Source organism: Hakea prostrata, chromosome 7 (genome assembly GCF_041222555.1).
Source record: "Hakea prostrata isolate BN-2017 chromosome 7, UWA_Hpros_2, whole genome shotgun sequence".
In the NCBI taxonomy this organism is placed as follows: Eukaryota; Viridiplantae; Streptophyta; class Magnoliopsida; order Proteales; family Proteaceae; genus Hakea; species Hakea prostrata.
Window position 1 is genome coordinate 870,746 of NC_142606.1, and position 18,598 is coordinate 889,343.

Consider the following 18,598-nt stretch of genomic DNA (forward strand, 5'->3'; position numbering starts at 1 on the left):
ACAGAAAACGTCAATACGGCCAAGGTTTAAACTTTAAAGTATCACAATATAAAGAAATTCCGATTTGAGAAACAAATTAGCGGGTTGGTTTGATTTTTTGGTCATATGTCGTCATATGGAAATCATAATGGACCGAGCCGAACCAATGTCACCTCGGCTCCGATTATACAAGCGTCGGTTGGAGTCGCCATTTGCTGAAATACTACTGAGAAGTGAGGAGTCCATTTCAAATAATTTGGTGGCTGAACTCTGCAAGGTTTTGGGTTTTACGTTTTAACCCGTAAGCTTCTCCTTATTCTGTATTTCATATTCTCCGCCGCAAGCTTCTCCTTCTGTATTTCATATTCTCCGCCGCAACTGGCTAGTAAGAATAGAGAGGAGAGCCTCGAGAGAGCTAGAAGTGGGATTTTTCGTTGTGGGTGGGTAGGGTTGGGCTTCAGAGACGGGGTAACCGAAACAGAAGAAGATGTGGTATCTATGCGTGTTCTACCACAGATTGTTAGATTACAGGAGACCTGAAGTTGAAGCTTTGGCGGAGATCTTCGGCGCTTCAGGAGAAAATCCCAGTAACATCCCTCATTCCACTTTAGAGTGGAAGCTTCCAGAAAACCACCACCCTGATTCTCCTTTCCATCTCGTCAATATCCCGTCCGACGACATCGCTAGAAACATTGCCAATAGAAGTAAGACTTCCCTTTTAATTTATCATCTTTCTCTTTCTGTTTCTATTTCACTCATTTATTAATAGGGTTTCCTTATTGCCCTTTATTTCTGTTAAATGTTAAGAAATGTCTCCTTGTAATTTGTAACAGATCAAACATTTGCAATCATCTGGGTTACTTTGAAGGTTTTATTAAGCATTATTATTTTTTTTTTGAACCAGGAGTCCCGTATAAAATAGTTAGTTGGAAGATGACTGTCAAAACCTTTTTAACTCTTGTTTAGGAGTGTGTGTTGCAATTTGCAGGATCTCCCATTGTCGGGAGTGGCTTTGGACATGTTTCTAGCTGTTTTTGTTTAAAGCAAGAGGCAAGGGTATAGGCAACAATTAGCCTATTTCTAGGGTTATTCTGTGCACACTTAGAGGTGATGATAATAACACTGAAGATGATGAGTCCCAATCTGTTCCAAAGATCTGGAGTTGGAGGCCAACTACAGAAATGGTAGATAACAGCAAGAAAGCCAGTTCCCCAACCACACCAGAGTGGATTTCCCTGCGAAGGTCACCACAATCCATTCTTTGTTGTGGAGGGTAAGGATTCTTCTTCTATTGGGTCAGCAGTGCTGCATAGAAAAAAAATCTGGACCATAATCCCATTTGTACGTGTCATCTTGCACAGGGTCCATGTCACTTGTATTAAATGTTAGCATGAGGGCTTCTCTGTGAAGGTAAACCTGCTTGAAATGACAATCATGCTTGAATTAGAGAGTAACTAATATCTATATGCTGTTTTTATCACTAAAAATAATATTTCGGGCTCCTTTTAAATGCTACCGGAAACAATGATATTGATTTCATATGCCTCTGATGCGAGTGAAATGTTTTTACCGATATTCGTGTGTGTTTGCACAATACTGTTTTGATTAAGGATAAAAAGCACTAATCTATGCCTTCATTTATTTGTGAGTTGCAGGTATACTTGTGAAGGGAATCTATGAACTTTGGGGTGAAGGGTCTAGCTATGAAGAATTGGAAGTGGCAATAAAAAGATATCCTGATGAGCGAAAGTTGCCATACTTGACACCTGAAAGCACATTTAGGATCACAGTTGACAGCTTTGGCAAGGTGATCAGCTTTGAAGAGCAGAAGGAACGTATTAAAGGGCTTGCTTATATACCATTCAAGGTTTGTCTTCTTCTTTAATTGGTACAGACTGGTGGATTAAAGGCTGACCGCACTTTCCTCTGAATGAGTATATCATCGGAGGTTGCTTTTACCATTTTATAGTTTTGTTTTTTTAATCTAGTTTTAGTTAATGAATTGTTCAGGATGGTCTTCTTCTTCTTTTTTCTTCTTTTCTCCGGGTAGTTGTTTAAATTTCTTTTCGTTACAGGGGATTAGTTTGTATTCTGAGTGCCAATAGAGCTTACAGCTATCTTAAGGGTGTGATCAGTATTTGGTTTATGTTGATGGGCTTTTCTGTGATTTCTCACATAGTGCGTTCCTTCATTGTAATTTCACTTTTGAATGGGTATAACTAGGATGCTTTGACGCCATCTAACAATACCAAGAGAAAGCTGATAGCACGTAATAATATGACCTTATTCTATGATATCATGCAACAATATTACCTTCGCCTTTGATAACTTGTGAGTTGTAACAGTACCAAAGGAAGAGTTCAACCCATACACTTGTAATGGAAAAGAGGAAGGAGACAATGTTAGAACTTGGATATTAAGAGCCAGAGGCTACAGTTATGTTAACCATAATGCCTGCATCTGTCCACCATCCATCCATCTCAACATCTTCATTCAGCTATATTTAGTTTGCTTATGTATTATTTTTTCCATAGGTTTGAAATTTTGGATTTCATCCACTTTTTCCTCTGCTGAACCCAAAGTTTTCTCTATATTTTGCCTATAGACTTTGATACTTATCTTCTCCTGTAATCTTGTGAAACCAAAATATTTTGATAATTTTGCTGAAATGTTAACATTCAGCTCCATATATCACTGCTGGTCCTGTTATTTTCCTTTAGAATTTCCACTGTGGTTTTAAAGGAATTAACATTTGGACACATCCCTCTACTTTATTCATCATACTCTAATTCTTTATGCAATTTTATCTTCTGTGTCTCAGGTTGAAACTAGGTTCCAAAATTATCACTTTGAGATGTCATCTTCGTATTCTTTATTCCCAGTTTCACTAACCTCACATGCAGTCCTAGTGTTACATAAGTTAGTCACGAGTACTCTGGATTTGATTTACTTGTTTAGAATTTTTTTATTACTATGGTGATACTCATGTGGTTACTGCACCCAGACACTGGACTGCATGAAGTTACCGCACTGGTCCCCAGTGGTCTAATTACTCCCATTCGGTCAAATGCTCCTGCACACACTTTTATTGGCCCCGTACACTGGTACTGTCACTACATGACCAGATAGCTTCTAGCCACAAATAAGTGTACCTATAGACACAGAGATTGTGAGATTTTAATATATGTAGAATTTTACACGATTTCTTCATCAATATCTGCATCTGAATGAAAATCAGTTCATTTTCAGGGTCGAGTAAATTTACGAAATCCAGTTCACAAGTTCTGGCTAATGGAAACTGATGACTATGGATCTCATAATGGACTTCCTCCAGTTGTTGAGAAGAAAATTTTCTTTGGTAGAGAAGTTGGCGCTGCAGATAGGAAGCTTTTGCCAACTTATCAGTTAAAAAGCCGCAATTACTTGGGCCCAACAGCTATGGATGCAGAAATGGCTTTTCTTATGGCCAACCAAGCGTTGGCCATGCCAGGGAAACTTGTTTATGATCCTTTTGTTGGTACAGGGAGCATTCTTGTTGCTGCTGCACACTTTGGAGCAATGACAATGGTCTGTACTTTAAACTTTCCATTAAATTCTACTTTTTAATGGATGGCTTCCGAACCAATGGAATTTAGCTTTTGTGAATTTCTTGCTCATTTTACTGTAGACAACTTTCTTTAAATAAGTTGATATATATTGTTCAGGGTGCAGACATTGACATAAGAGTAGTACGTGATGGGCGTGGGCCCGACTGTAATGTTTGGAGCAATTTTAAGCAGGTAAGCCTCTCTACTGCTCTGATGATTTGAGCTTTTGTGCTGAACATTGTTGATCATGCCTCATTATGTCATCTTTTTGGGGAATCTTCCACTTCCATGATGAACCCACTCTTTATTTAGAATGATGTAATGAAGTTCAATGCAATACAAACCTGCAACCAGAAGTTGATGATTGACAAGATGGCTGGAAAAAGAAGGCCAAGAAGAGCTATTATCAACTCATTTTTTATTAACATGTGCAACAAGACATCAGATCAAACTCAATTCTTGACATAGTAGTTGAGAGTTTTCTTAAGCATTTGTTGATTCATATTTTCCTACATAAATAATTATTATGGTCAAGTTATTTTAGTTTTGTCTTGTTGGAAGTCTGTGAACAGACACACTATACCTTCCAAATTCTTTAGATAGTTGTCGTGAGTCCTCTTAAGCATTTGATAATTCATGGTTTCCTAAATATTTATTTATTATTGTCGAATTTAATTCGGTTTTATCTTGTATGGAAATCTGTGAACGTACAAGGCATTATACCTTCCTATGAGCAATCTGTGCTTGCCACTGTCATTCATCTGAGTATTTTATTTGGATTGTCACTTTTATTCTATTTCCGTATTCTGTGTGCGGCGGATTATTCATTCTCTTGCCCTTTTTGTTTTTCAACTTGCCAGTATAGGTTGCCGATGCCAATTTCCCTTCTGAGGGCAGATAATAACCTTCCTCCATGGCGTCCAGGGCTAAAAGAGGTACCTTTCTGTGCCTGCTATTATTTTTAAGATTGTCTGTTGCTTTGTTGCATTCCTCATTTCGAAGGTAATGCATTGCAACAAGTTGTCATGTATTTTGGATGTACACATGCTTTTATCTCACAATAATCTGTCTTTTTTTGGGAGTGGGAAAGGTAACAATGTCATTTCCATCATTTCTCTGCATAGCAAATAAAATAAGATTTGCAATTAGAAAGACATAGAAGTTTCAACTGTATATGCTAAGATTAAATGACTGATCAATCCAGATAATGCTCTTTCGTTGGTTATGAAAAATCTTATGTTACATCCATTGTAATTCTGTAAGAATAGATACCAAGGAAAAACCCCCATTCCTTCCATGGTGTCAAGGATGGTCTGAATAGACTGTCAGAGTGGTGTTGGAGATTCACATCATACGGCTATATTTTCCCTTCTTAAGTGTTGCTTGTTTTTGGAGTATGTTGTCCCTCCACACCCAGTCCAACTATTCCCCCCCCCCCCCCCCCCAACCCAAAGGAAAAAAAGAAAGAAAGAAAATGAAAATAAGTTAAAAGGGCCCCTAGTAACTGGTTTATAAGAATATTTAGAAACTGGGTTCTAATTTATATGAATTATAACAGTCTCAAAAGTGGCTTTGAATTTACAATTGTTATTTATATGCATTTGGTACGCAAATAAATTGTATTGCACTGTAAATTCATATTGTCCGTGATGCTGAAATGGTATTTGTGCTCCAATCTTCTACTTTCCTTTCTAGATGTTTGATGCTATAATTTGTGATCCTCCATATGGAGTTCGTGCTGGAGGGCGTAAGTCAGGTGGCCGGAAGTTACTGAAGGGTGCTGTTGATCCCTATACAGTCCCTGATGACAAGAGGACAGATCACATACCATCAACTGCACCTTACAGCTTGGTTGAATGCATACATGATTTGCTTGATCTCGCAGCTAGGATGCTTGTTATGGGTGGGAGGCTTGTATTCTTCTATCCTGTACTAAGAGATGATGGATCCACTGATCCTCAATACCCGGAGCACCCGTGTTTCAGACTAGTTGCTGCCTGTGAACAAATTCTTAGCCTACGCTACAGCAGGGTCCTGCTGACTATGGTAAAGACAGCGCTATACAGTGAAGAAATTGCGGAGTCAGCTAAGCAGAAGCATCAAGAGTTCAAGGAAAACCATGTAAAGTGGCTAGAAGAGGGTAACCTCCATTCTGCCGTATTCACTCCTATTGACCCCGAGGGTGGTACAGCTGGGGATTACAGGTGCAACAAAGATACAAAGCCCAAGTATAGAGGGAAGTATGTGTAGCTGCAGATTCATTGCATTACTGTTTTTCCTCCAGTCAAGTGCTTAGCTCAGCAATTTTCACACTAACCAGCTCATCCTTATTTATCATTATCTGCGGTTTGAACTCGGAAGAATCCAAGTAAATGGAAGTTACATGTCAAAGAATATTTCTTTTCTTTGATGAGTTGATCTTGTGTGCAGAGTGAGGGTGAGTGTGTTTGCTGAGTGGTAAGTCTTGAATTGGTCCATTATCTCCAGCCTTGTTTTAATTGGCTTGAAAAGGATTAGATTTGTAGTTGCTCTGGAAAAAGTGAGTTTTACATGCTCAAGCTAGAGAGAGTTGAATGTATATTTTCCTCCCAACTGTTTGGGGTAGAGTATTGATTACTTGCTTACCCAGTGAAATTTACGCTAGTGGGATTTGTAGAAGAAAATGAACATTTGTTAGAGAGTCATTATTCTGCATTCGTAGGTTACTCTCTCTTCTGTTTCAATTCAGGCTCAGCATCTCAAATATGGCTCACCGAGAGAGCTGACAGACCTTTCGATCTACAGAGTTGAGATGGGAAATACCTTCTCAATGAAAGGAGGGTTAAGAGCATTTGTATTATCAACCAACTTAATTTATAATAATTATAATTTTTTAAAACATGTAATAATTATATATTCCGGAGGGAAGTTGTGACCTCTTCTGTCTTGTCTTTCACTAAGAGGTGTTTGTCTTATAACCAAACAAACTGGGATGGTGTTGACTTAAATTATTAGGCTAAAATTATCCAATCCAGGCAAATCAAAATGTTACTTACAGGTAAGGGGTAAGGGGCAAGGGGTAAGGGGGAAGGGGGAAGGGGGAAGGGGGAGGGGGAAGGGGGGGGGGGGGGAAGAAAAAAAAAAAAAAAGATTGGTCTAAAATTGTTTATTAAGATAGATCTTTGATTATATCATTAAATCCTGCTTGTTATAAGATTTTCATTTTCCAATAGTTTTTATCATGGTGGAATTTTTATTTTTAATGGTTATTTGAGAATCAAGTGCTTGCACCAGTATGAGAATATGATGTTGGTTTGAACGCTTGTTGAAGCATGTGATTATGTGTTCAACTTTAAAAACAAAAGTATTCAAACGTAGGGTTGCTCGATTGATAAAACTAACATCTGTTGTCGAAGAGATTATAGTCAATGGCATATGTAAAAGACATTGTTGCATGCCCCCCCAAAAAAAAAACGAAGACAAAAAAAATTAAAAAAATAGCAGCATTAGATTGTATGAGAATTTTCAATTTTTTTTTTCAACAAATGCGTTTTAAATATAAGAAAATTAGGGATGGAAAAATTATATATGCCGCTCAGGTTGAACCCACAACCTAGCGAACTCTCCACCGAGAGGTGAGGTTCTCAAGCAATCTACTAATCATCCACTAATCATCTATTGAGATTTTCAATATTTTTAATAGAATTGAACTGTAATTGCATGCAAAAATTCCACCTGTTAATCAACTTTTTAGAGAACCGTCTAAATTAAGGACCAGGAAGAAAGAATTTCGAATCTACTGGTCGTCGTAAGGATTCTACGCTATGCACATGGTGTACGCTTCAGCCTTCAGAGTCATGCCTGATAATTGCAGCGGAAATCCCGCATGCAGCTCTCCGGTGAGTGAAAAGCCGAAAACCCTCCCTTCTCAGTTGTGAAGTTGAACAAAGTTAATCTTCTCAGTCGTCCGTGTTGATTTGCCTCTGTTGCGACACTAATCATAGTTAATCCCTTCAACTCTTCTCTGAAAGTCTGGTAATTGGTCTTGTCCCTCAATGCCCTGATTCTATGTTTTTTTTTTGGTCAGTCATTTGCTGTGTAGAATTTATGTCTTTTCTTCCCCCTTTTGATTTATGTGTTTTATAGATGCTAGCTTCTAGGAGTAGAACGAGACTTCAAAAAAGATGTGTAAAGACACATTTGCGATTCTGGTTTGTCGGAAGATCGTGGATACGGGTAGTAATCTATTGCTTTACTAACTAGGGTTATAACATGTTTGGCTTTCGAATATTAGTTTCACAGGCTTTTCTGTTTTTTTTTCTTCTTTCCCACCACTTCGATGGTATGGCTTTTCATTTACTGAGCACCCTGTTGGCTACACGGTTGTTACTAGGTACAATACAAAATATCCATCTGCCCCTAGTAAAGTCAGCCCCGGAGAGATCTGCAACTACCAAGAAAATAGTGTTGTCATCAATAGTTAGTTCCCCATTGGAATCCACTGGAGTTACCTGAGTAGGTGGATGTAATTGAGATAAAATTGGGAACTGGGTATTCTGCAAGACACATTGGGAAACATGATTAATCCAAAACTGAATGGTATTCACTAGTCTTACCGGATCAGGTTTTGTATTTTTAAACAAGATTTGGCTCTGCATTCGTTAAATATAATAGCATGTTATCATTACAATATTAATCACCCATTCGAGAGTAACGAGATTCCACCGGAAATGAGCAGATTTGAATGTAAAGTTGCAGAAATGAATGAGCTTGAAAACATTCAGTTCTACAGTGTAATGAACCCACCACCTGTATATGCTTAATCCATTCACATGAGAAAAACAAATGCCAAGAGGTTTCAGCCTCTTTCCCACAAAAAATACAGCAGGGGTCCGAGTGGGACCTTTTATTGTTGGCCACCTTAACAGCCAGACCACCATGAATAAGTTGCCACCAAAAGATTTTAAATCTAGGGACCCCTTTAAATTTCCAGAAAAGGCTCCACAATCAGTGGGTAAGTTGTGGCATCTAAGGAAGAGGGGTAAGGGTCTTGGCCGCAAGTTTTGGTAGAAAATCTGCCATTATGGGTATTACAGTGCCATAGATCCCCATTGTTATGACAAGAGATAGAGCTAACCTCAGCAGCTAGGTGAGTGGGTAATGTAGAGGCTAATAGGTGGTTATTCCATGAATTCTGGGATTGAAAGTCCGCCACCCATTGCAGGTGTGATAGATTAAAAAGGGACGGCGAACAGGTTGATAGCGGATTGCCGGTATCCATGGATCATGCCAGAAGTAGATGGTTTGACCATCGCCAATGGAGGCATGGACAAGATGTTTTAGGTCCCTTGAGACAGAAACCAAAGCATTCCATGTACGAGAGGCCCCTCTTTGTTTGGGTTTTGGGGTCAAAGAAAGATTGCCTAGGAAATATTTTCTTTTCAAGACACGGGCCCATAAAGAATTGGGTTCCGATAAAACCCACCAAGCAATTTTCAGAAGTAAAGCCCTATGATGAATCCAAGATTTCCTAAATCCCATGCCCCCAGCCTTATGGTAAACAAGCTTTCTCCCATCCTATTAAATGTATGGAATGATCTGTACCGGTGGTTTCATTCTAAAAATGATTCGCAATAACATCACGTTTAGAGCAGATCTGTTTGGGAATGGCAAAACATCCTGTATAATAAGAAGGTATAGAGGAAAGCACTGACTTGATGAGGATTCTACGTCCTGCAAGACTGAGTCAGTTACTTATATATTGTTTATGGTGGTGGTGTATTTTTAGCGTGGATGGCTTCAGAATAGTTGTTTCACATGTTCTTGTTTGTTCCTTTTACCTTGGCAAGCTGGTGGTTCTAGCCTTCTTCTTTAAATAAACATTGTTGGGTTTGATCTGTGGCGTTTCATTTACTTATATATTGTTCATGGTGGTGGTCTATTTTTAACATGAATGGCTTTGGAGCAGTTGTTTCACATGTTCATTGTTTGTTCCTTTTAACTTGGTGAGCTGGTGGTTTTAGTCTTCTTCTTTTAATAAGCATTGTTGGGTTTGATCTGTGTCCCAGATGGAAGAAGTTTCTTTTAATGGTGAGCCATTATCTGAAGGTGAGTGTAATGAGTCTGTGATGGAGAGAGATTTTGCTATAACAGAATGTGGTGGTCAAAAAGGGTTTACCCAAAGGAAGAAGGAGATTGTGCCACCTTTTCTGGGAATGGAGTTTGATTTTTATGATGATGTTTACAACTATTACAATTGCTATGCTAAGGAATTGGGATTCGGTATCAGAGTAAAGAGTTCATGGTGCAGAGAAAAGAATAAAGAGAAGTATGCTGCAGTAATTTGTTGTAGTAGAGAAGGCTTTAAAAAGAAACGAGAAACAAACCGTTTAAGGCCTGAAACAAGAACTGGTTGCCCAGCAATGATTAGGGTTAAGTTAATGGACTCTAAAAAGTGGAAAGTCATGGAAGTTAGTCTCGAGCACAACCATTTAATTACTCCAGCTAGTGTGCAGTTCTATAAATCTCACAAGAGCACAGGTGCTGGAACCAAAAGGAAACTGCTTTTAGATGATGAGGCTGAATTAGAAGCAAATAAGTTATTGCAAACATTTGGGCTAGATGTGTGGAATCAAGAAGACTCGAGCTTCGATGTTAGAGATACTTCGTGGCTTTTGGATCAGGATGTTCAAATGAATATTAGGGAAGGAGATGCAAAACACATTTCAAATTTCTTTTGTCGTATGCAGTTGATAAAGCCGAACTTCTTCTATTTAATGGATCTCAACAATGGAGGAAATTTGAGGAATGTTTTCTGGGCCGATCCCAGGTCTCGAGCTGCATATCATTACTTTGGTGATGTTGTTGCAGTGGACAATATATACTTGGTGAACAAATATGAGATACCGCTGGTAGCATTTGTTGGGGTTAACCACCATGCACAAAATGTTCTGTTGGGTTGTGGTCTGCTTGCAGATGAGACAGTTGAGTCATACTTTTGGTTATTCAAGGCATGGGCTACATGCATGCTAGGTCGTGCACCATCTGTTATGGTCACAGACCACTGTAGGGCCATACAAAGAGCAATTGCTGCAGTATTTCCGAACACCCATAATCATATTTCTTTGTGGCACATCATGCAAAAATTTCCGGATAAAATGAGTGAATTATGTGAATATGAATCAATAAAAAGTTCATTTAGTAAAGCAGTCTATGATTCTTTGAGAGTGAGTGAATTTGAAACAGCTTGGGCTGATATGATCCAGAGATATGGAATCGGGGATAATGAATGGATTCAGATGCTGTACAAAGACCGCGAACAATGGGTTCCAGCTTATTCAAAGGATGTATTTCTTGCCGGTATGTCCACTTCCCAGCGAAATGAGAGCATGCATGCATTTTTTGATGAATTTGTGAATAGACAGACTTCCTTGAAGGAGTTCCTTGACAAATATGAATCAACTCTACAGAAGAAGCTTCAGAAAGAATCCAAAGCAGATTTTGAGTCTATACATTTCATCCCTGTCCTGAAGACAAAATGTTCCTTTGAATCACAGCTTGCTAAAGTGTATACAAATAGTGTCTTTAAAAAGTTCCAGTATGAGGTGGAGGAGATGTTCTCGTGCTTTAATACAACACAAGTCCATGTTGACGGGCCCATTAATGTGTATGTTGTTAAAGAACGTGTTGAGAGTGAGGGTGCTAGGAGGGATATTAGGGACTATGAAGTTCTATACAATGCAGCTAAAGTGGAAGTCAATTGCATTTGCAATTTGTTCAATTTCAAGGGTTATCTTTGTAGACATGCACTGACTGTTCTTAACCATAATGGAGTGGTTGAGATCCCTTCACCGTATATTCTTCCACGGTGGCAAAAGGATTTTAAGCACATGCATGTTCCAGATTATGAATCCAACAATTTTGATGCCAAACTGCAATGGTGTGGGAATTTATACAAACGCGCCATTCAAGTTCTGGATGAAGGAATCAGATCTCAGGATCATTACAAAGTTGCTCTGCAATCTTTGGAGGAGTTGTTGGATAAGGTTCGTCATTTGTAGGCAATTAGGATGAGGATCTCCAGAACAGGAGGCTACTCAATTAAATTTGTGACATCATTTGTGACCATTCAAAGCTGTTCATGTGGAAGCAGAAGAAAGTAGACAACCTGATGAACCAAGGTGCTTTAAAAACATATTAAGTCCCCTATATGGGATTTTTTTCTTTTACGACACTTGCTCAAAACTGGATTATATATTGTTCTGATGTGCTGCGACGTACATTTTTATATTGTTACTAAAGGAAAAGGTTTAGAAAGCACATTGTTTCTAACCATTGCTGTTGACTACTTCACTGCAATTTTCTATATCCTTCAAGATTAGCATTGTGAATGTTGACAATTCCTTGTGGAGTATTCTGTCTCCTTCAATATCTTCAAGATAGAACTCTTTAGCATCTTCTATTTGTTGATCTTTTGTTTTTGAAGCTCTAAGCATTGTCTTTTTTTTGTCATCACTTTCAGCTTCTTCTTCTTCTTCTCTCTCTTTTTTTTTTTCCATCGTCAGGCTCCTTTTCTTTGAATGGTGCTTTCTGAATTTCTCTGGTAGTGTACAGTTGAGGTAACCCCACTGCCTAACCATTGTTAGTCTTCCAACACTCCCTGACTTGCAAACTGAACTATATATATGGATTTGAGTTGTTTTCAAGTTTAAATGTGTTTTGTTGGTGATTCTTGTTGAAGGGAGAGTTTTCTTTGGGTATGTTCTGTAGGTACTTGTTCTTCAACTCATGCTTCATCGCATCTCAAGTCATAAGCTCATGTCTTCTTACTATGGTCTCATCTTCATTGATGGGGTACCAAATATTGTTATTATTATTATTAATTGGGTACCAATTTTAGCATGACCAGTCAATTGCAAGTAAACAATCTAAGCTTGCGCTCTCCTACATCTAGTTTTACCCATTAAATATTCCTCCAGAGATCTAACAAATCCAGGAGTAAGTATACGTTTTGTCTTTCAACAAAGTAAGGAACTTCTAACATATCCAGGAGTAAGCATAAGTTAGTTTGTCTAGCAAAGTAAGGAACTTCTAGCTTCACCCTTTTGTAGTAATATCAGTCTTAGGAGGTCTATAATATGTAGGTAGGAAATAAATATGTCACTATTCTAGCCATACGTTTTATGGCCTGTTTTACCTTGCAGTTACTTATTATTGATTGTGCATTAGAAATAAAATTTTCTATGTAGCAACTTGCTGAAAAGGAAAAGAAAAAGAATGTTTGAGGAGCTGTGAAGTATCCCCCAACACCACTTTCTATCCAAGTAGGGTGCTGAGTAACCAAGGCTAAACTGTCGGCTGCCGTTTGGCATTTGCATGGTGGATAAAAAGCCAGATGATTGGTGCTCCCTATTTAGTTCCTCCTTTGATTGACCATGGCCTAGTGTTTTTTCTAATCCATATTGTGTTTGTGATGTTGTCAAGGTTTAGCTGCGTCAGAGGAACTCGGACCTGCCTGTGGTATCCTACACAGTCAGCTTGAACCTGAAACCATCCAGGTGTGTTCACTGTGATGTTGCACTTGTAACTTTTTATTATAAATATATTTTACTGCTTGAAGATTGTTAATGTCTGCAAATTTTCTGGATTGAACAAAATCATCTTCATTGTTATCAATGTCCAGGCGTTTCAATAAAATATCAATGAGTCATAATATTATGATAATATCATGCTTAAAGAATGCCATGTTACCAAAATAATTGTTCCATTTAGTTATTTGCCCTATCATTGGTTGAGTACAATGTATCTTTTGCAAATGTCATTCTTATGATTATCAAACCTAAATTGTAGTAACAAAGTTAAATAAGAATGCTAACGGGTTCTCCATCCTCCCCACTTCTGGTACCCCTGCCTTTTTTATTTTTTTGCCTTCTATATATACATGTTTTTTTATGACCCTTTGCAGTCTTAGCAGACTGCAAGCTTGGAGAAGATTGGGATGCCTGCCAAGTTCATATTGCTTCTTCATGCTTGGACTCCTGAATCTGGCCTAGTCACTGCATCTCTCAAGTTCAGGTGAGAAGTTGTTGGAAAGGCATTTGCTGATGAACTCTCTTTAAGTATATGAATCATGAACACCACAGTAGGTTCTAGGCAAAGCTATTAGTTATCCTTTACTTATCATCATGGCAGGTTGGGCTGTGCCTCCACATTTATCTGAATTCGAGTTTTTGTCCCAATCCTTCTGTTGAGCTAGGAATTACTCAAATTAGAAGATGTTGGTATCATCATTTTGGACAACTCATCGCATGAACAATGATTGTGACTCTTTATATTATGTTGATTGCCCAAAAAAAAAGTTAATTTTCATCAGGACCGTTGAAGTTTGGTCCAAGTCACTTTTAATCTAGTTTAAGTTTCTTTTTGCGTATGGCTCCCCTGTGGTTTTAAGAAATGATTAAATAAAGACAAGTTTAACAGAAATTGTTAGGTTAATAAATTTTGTGATGGAAATACCCTTGTGTCCTTTGGATTTTTATTTTATTTAAAATTTAGTTTTAATCTACTAAAATAGATATTATAAAATAAATAAATAATAAATAATCATCGGATTCACCTGTCGATGAGGAAGATCTAAGAGTGAGCCACCGTCTCCAAGCACAGCCACCGATGCTGCTGCCACCTCCGCCTTCCTCACCGGTGTTCAAACCCAAAACATGTAATGATGGTGGAATATATAAGGATAAGGGATCCGAAGAACTGTACTTTTGCTTTCTATTAACTTTGTAAGGTAATTATCAACTCTGTTACTATGGCTTTCCTAAACGTGAGTTCCCATTTCTGCTCTAATTCTCTAAATACGTCAATGACATGTTTTTGAACAGTCTAAACAATCTATACAAATCAATAGCTGATAGATTATACTGAGTTGTGAGTCTTGTGACCACAAGAGCGACACTCATAGATGCTAGTGTTCAATACTGTGAACCGTTCTGCTAGACGACGCTTATCGAATTTCTCCGTTTCTGGAAATGGAGCATCATCGGGGGTTACTGTTAAATCCGGTTCTCTAGAAATGGGATTGTCTTCTTCGGAACACGGATGAAATGGGTTTGTCTTCTTTGGAGTCATCGACAAATCTTGGAGTGAATTGCAGCCTTGGGGGACAGTGATGGTGAAGCAAAGAGTTTCTGTGAGTGGAGAGTGGGAATATTGATGAGGGTTTTTGGACTCCTACGCGAGGATTTAGCATGTTTTGAGTGGAGGTGGAACAAGAAAGCCAGTCTTATGCTCCTCCGATGCAACTTCTTCATTGTTTGATCACTCGTGAGGGAGGTGGAGGTGGCGGCGGAGTCGGTGGCTGTGTTGGAGACGGTGGCTCACTCTCAGATCTTCCTTGTCGACGGCAAATCCAATGACTATTTATTATTTGTTTATTGTGAATAATATCTATTTTAATAGATTAAAACTAATATTAAAAAAAAATCCAAAAGAGACAAGGGTATTTCTATCACAAAATTTATTAAACAAATAGTTTCTATTCAACTTGTCCTTATTTAATCAGTTCTTGAAACCACAGGGAGCCATATGCAAAACAAAACTTAAATTGGACTAAAAATGATGTGGACGAAACTTCAGGTCCAGATAAAAATTAGCCGGAAAAAAAAAAAACAATTAATATAAGAACTCTTACATAATAATTACATATTATGCTCGCCGAGTCGTCGTTCATTATTCACGATGTGTGCAGATGTTACAACTTACAAGTAGGGCAACTTTAATAAATTATTTAACTTTCACAGCAAACGAAGAGATAAAGGATGATCCCTTGTAGTTGTAACATCTACTGACGGGCTTCACTTCTTGTTCAAGAAAGGACAATTGAGAGATGAGCTTGGTGAGGCCTCAGATTCATGTTCCTTTAAAAGAGGACCTTTAAGAAGTCCAGCAAGCAATTCCCCAGCGTCATAGATGAACTCCAAGTTCACAACTCGCATGGCTTCGTCAACCTAAAGCCACAGTTCACCCATCATAAATATAAGAGTCGATCACTCAAAGAAATTAGTTTGTAAAGGTGGGAAGAACCCAAGAGGAGAAGGGAAAGGAGTTTGTAAAATCTTTCCATCGAAGAAACATTATGTTTTTTTACCACACAATTAAACACTGATAAAATAATTCAGATGTAAAATTTGAGTGTGAGTTTCACATGAGTCCCACTTCTATTGTGTAGTGTAAAAGCGTAGGAGAAATAATATGCATTCTTTGAACGAAAAATTGATCTGGTCTCAAAGGGAAGTACCTCTATGATGCTTACTCCATTCAGTTCCACTTTCTCACCTGTGGGGGCATGCCCTTTGAATGGACCCTCCATATAACCCCAATGCCTGAACTTATAAGCCACTACAGGAGGACCTGAGTACACCTGAATGACTTCCAGGGCAAATCCGCGAGGGAGTGCTTTTCCAAATACATGATGGGATGACATGGCTGTCTCAGTAGATGGATCATAGGCACGCAAACGGTCTGCCAAAGAGGTTTGCAAGAAAGCATTATAACCTCCAACCTTTACAAGCTCCTCTAGGGACATGGGTGTTCCTCCTGCATTTGACATAGCCATTAATTGTTTATGAATTCTATCTTCACCTAATATGTTAAGGATTTGAAATCTAAAAGAGAAGCTACAGTTGGTTGGTTGGTTAACTGTTGATACATGCCATTAACGATGAGCCTAAACTTCTCAGTGTTTATTGCTTTGCAGTCTTCTGGACGGGCCTTGTGGAAGAGCTCCATTTCAAATGTCTTAACAAGGTTTTGCACCGTCTCTTCTAAGGATCCCTTTGGCCATTCCTGCAAGAAACAACAACATAGGGTAAGTCTTTAGCTAGAGATGGGGAAAGGTTAATGAAGTGATTATTAAACACAAGAAAACATAGACATATCATATCTCAGTCCTTGGCAGGAAACAATAGCTGTTAAAAGACGAAAACAAGACTTGCCAATTAGTGAGGATTGAAATTCATCTGTTTTCAATCAAGGGTAAGGGTGGGTGTTTAAATAAAGAAATTTCTTTTTTGGCACGATCCCTACCTACCAAACTCCAAATGGCTGATAACCTTTGCAGTAAAATATTAAATTTGATAAAAGAAATTTTAGAAGACAGGTTAAAAATTGAAGGAAAAAAAAAAGAAGAAGAAGAGAGAGAATAGGGGCAAGGTGTGACCTTTGTTCGCTCTGCTTCAAAGAGCTTATTAACTACAGCATAGTTGGGAGGAGCACCAAATACCCATTTGGTGTTCTTTTCTCCTTCGCCTAAAATATGGGTTCTATACTTATCTTCCTTCGCCACAGCTGCTTGAGTTCCAGTAGAGTGATCCATGTCTTTTGAAATAAAAGAGGAAGAGAGCTAGAAAGAGCCAGAGAGAGATATGAAATGTTGATGTCCATGAAGAAATATATAGAGGAAGAAAGAGAAGAAGGGTTCCCGATGGAAGCCTTGTCCAGTGAAGGATCAAATCAGTACAGAGCACCTCCAGTGAAGGATCGAATTCGACCACACTACTGCAAGACTCATGCGTCTATTTTGTCTATTTATTTTGTGGTCCTGAGAGAGTTACAGGCAAAAGACAGAACATGGTAAAACCAAGAGATGATGGAATTAGTCACTCCAAAAATCATATACAAACTTAAAATAATTCCATTTGTTTTGTTTTTAAAATTTTATATAAAATAATAATTGAAAACAATACTTTTCTTTTTGGGTAATACGGAAAACAATATTTGTGTAACACCAAAAGTCGGCCTTATCCAATGTAAATTTATTGAGACAATCTTATCTCTAGTTGAAAAAAAAACAAACAACCACATCACCTACTATAAGTCATTCTCTTATATAATTACTATTATTCCTCGTACTATTATTTAATTATTATTTAATTCCTTTTTTTTTTTTAATTACTAATACAATGTTAGATTTTTTCTGTAATTACTGATGCCCCATTGCTGTTAAGTTTCGTTAGCTAAGTGATCATGTGAATTTTTTATTTATCTAAAAATTTAAAAATAATTTTAAGATTTTATTTACTTACACTTTCTGTTAAATTATATTACAAATCTTAATAATTAGGAAAAAATTACCATACTTAAACAATCTTATTCTCTAATCAAAATAAAGAGAGCAAAGAAAGAAAGAAGAAAATCTCGCTTTCAAAATATAAGAAAATTTAAAAATAGTAATTTTTTTACTTTTTATTTTTTTTTTTTTTAATTTGACATTATTAAATCTTTGAAAATTTTTAAACACTCAACTATAACTGTCTCTTAACACTTAACACCGTTAAAACCGAAGGGGACAAGTAATTTCATAAAAATGGATCATTTTAATAATAAAATAATAGTAAAAAAGAACAATAATTGTTAAGAGTTATAGGCAAAATATCTAAACTATAAAAGGGAGCAATTAAAGAGGGATTTTGTTTCGGTTGAGTGCCATTTAAACAAAACAATATAAGCTGTCAGATTGAAATCTCAATTAAAATTTGTCGAGATTGAAATCTCCACAGAAATCTTAATCCCACAGCCAAAATTAATGCTTAATGATCTAGCAAAGAGAGATGTCATTAGGTCCTTTTTCACCTACTATCAAGTATCAAGTCATTTTCAAGTTTTACCCAGAAAAGTCGTTAATTTTCAAGCACCAAAGAATAATTGATTAATTAGACTTGAAAAACGACATTTTTTAATGATAATGCTATGATTGGCCAGTATCACCGCGAATATTTCTCAAATATCAAAGAGGCAAGATTTCCCAAAGATTTCCTAGGACCAAGTACGGCAGCCTCCTTTGGTTGCATCATCCATGACCATGATGTAACTATTGACAAGAGAAAACAAGAGAAAAAACCGAGTTCGGATCAGCGACTTTGTGCTCCCCCACGCTTCCTGATCACAAAATGCAGTGGGGCCCAAGATAAAAAATACTTTTTGAAAAAAAATTAAAAAAAAAATAAAATTCACCAGTGGGATCCACTGCATTTTGTGGTCAGGAAGGCACTCTG

The 18,598-nt window shown here is 37.6% G+C and overlaps 3 protein-coding genes across 8 annotated transcripts; 2 read left to right on the top strand and 1 right to left on the bottom strand.

Moving 5' to 3' along the window:
• The first annotated feature begins 212 nt into the window (after positions 1-212).
• On the top strand, positions 213-6,586 carry TRM11 (tRNA modification 11 protein). The gene is made up of 6 exons (XM_089163766.1): positions 213-683; positions 1,635-1,846; positions 3,229-3,546; positions 3,684-3,758; positions 4,427-4,501; positions 5,262-6,586. Exons 1-6 carry the CDS (start codon positions 467-469, stop codon positions 5,814-5,816), a joined length of 1,452 nt encoding a protein of 483 aa, XP_089019892.1. The 5' UTR covers positions 213-466; the 3' UTR covers positions 5,817-6,586.
• A 608-nt stretch (positions 6,587-7,194) lies between these two features.
• On the top strand, positions 7,195-14,798 carry LOC149008796 (protein FAR1-RELATED SEQUENCE 6-like). 5 transcript variants are annotated; one of them, XR_016174605.1, is made up of 4 exons: positions 7,195-7,444; positions 9,614-11,725; positions 13,029-13,102; positions 13,519-14,793. XR_016174605.1 is itself a non-coding variant. In XM_089163211.1 (2 exons), exons 1-2 carry the CDS (start codon positions 7,370-7,372, stop codon positions 11,603-11,605), a joined length of 2,067 nt encoding a protein of 688 aa, XP_089019337.1. In that variant the 5' UTR covers positions 7,195-7,369; the 3' UTR covers positions 11,606-14,798. The 5 variants fall into 5 exon arrangements, 1 of the variants encoding a protein (XP_089019337.1); XR_016174606.1 differs by having other exon boundaries at positions 7,195-7,580; positions 9,614-13,102; positions 13,519-14,797; XR_016174604.1 differs by having other exon boundaries at positions 9,614-13,102; positions 13,510-14,797.
• Positions 14,799-15,226: 428 nt separating this feature from the next.
• On the bottom strand, positions 15,227-17,091 carry LOC149008797 (pathogen-related protein-like). Of its 2 annotated transcripts, none has more exons than XM_089162915.1 (4): positions 16,765-17,091; positions 16,259-16,391; positions 15,844-16,142; positions 15,227-15,553 (listed from the first exon to the last, which is right to left on the bottom strand). In XM_089162915.1, the coding sequence occupies exons 1-4, from the start codon at positions 16,918-16,920 to the stop codon at positions 15,401-15,403; spliced, it is 741 nt and encodes a 246-aa protein (XP_089019041.1). In that variant the 5' UTR covers positions 16,921-17,091; the 3' UTR covers positions 15,227-15,400. The 2 variants fall into 2 exon arrangements, with proteins under 2 accessions (XP_089019041.1, XP_089019042.1); XM_089162916.1 differs by having other exon boundaries at positions 15,467-15,553; positions 15,882-16,142.
• Positions 17,092-18,598: the final 1,507 nt, after the last annotated feature.

What these genes read in the sequence shown, in the direction of transcription:
- LOC149008797 (XM_089162915.1), bottom strand. Translation starts at nt 16,920, where the DNA reads ATGGATCACTCTACTGGAACTCAAGCAGCTGTGGCGAAGGAAGATAAG. An exon ending in TTGAAGCAGAGCGAACAAAG is followed by an intron (nt 16,392 to 16,764) that starts GTCACACCTTGC and finishes TGTTTCTTGCAG; the next exon opens with GAATGGCCAAAGGGATCCTT. An exon ending in ATGGAGTAAGCATCATAGAG is followed by an intron (nt 15,554 to 15,843) that starts GTACTTCCCTTT and finishes CTGTGGCTTTAG; the next exon opens with GTTGACGAAGCCATGCGAGT.
- TRM11 (XM_089163766.1), top strand. Translation starts at nt 467, where the DNA reads ATGTGGTATCTATGCGTGTTCTACCACAGATTGTTAGATTACAGGAGA. An exon ending in TAGAAACATTGCCAATAGAA is followed by an intron (nt 684 to 1,634) that starts GTAAGACTTCCC and finishes TGTGAGTTGCAG; the next exon opens with GTATACTTGTGAAGGGAATC. An exon ending in ACTTTGGAGCAATGACAATG is followed by an intron (nt 3,547 to 3,683) that starts GTCTGTACTTTA and finishes TATATTGTTCAG; the next exon opens with GGTGCAGACATTGACATAAG.
- LOC149008796 (XM_089163211.1), top strand. Translation starts at nt 7,370, where the DNA reads ATGCACATGGTGTACGCTTCAGCCTTCAGAGTCATGCCTGATAATTGC. An exon ending in ATCCCGCATGCAGCTCTCCG is followed by an intron (nt 7,445 to 9,613) that starts GTGAGTGAAAAG and finishes TCTGTGTCCCAG; the next exon opens with ATGGAAGAAGTTTCTTTTAA.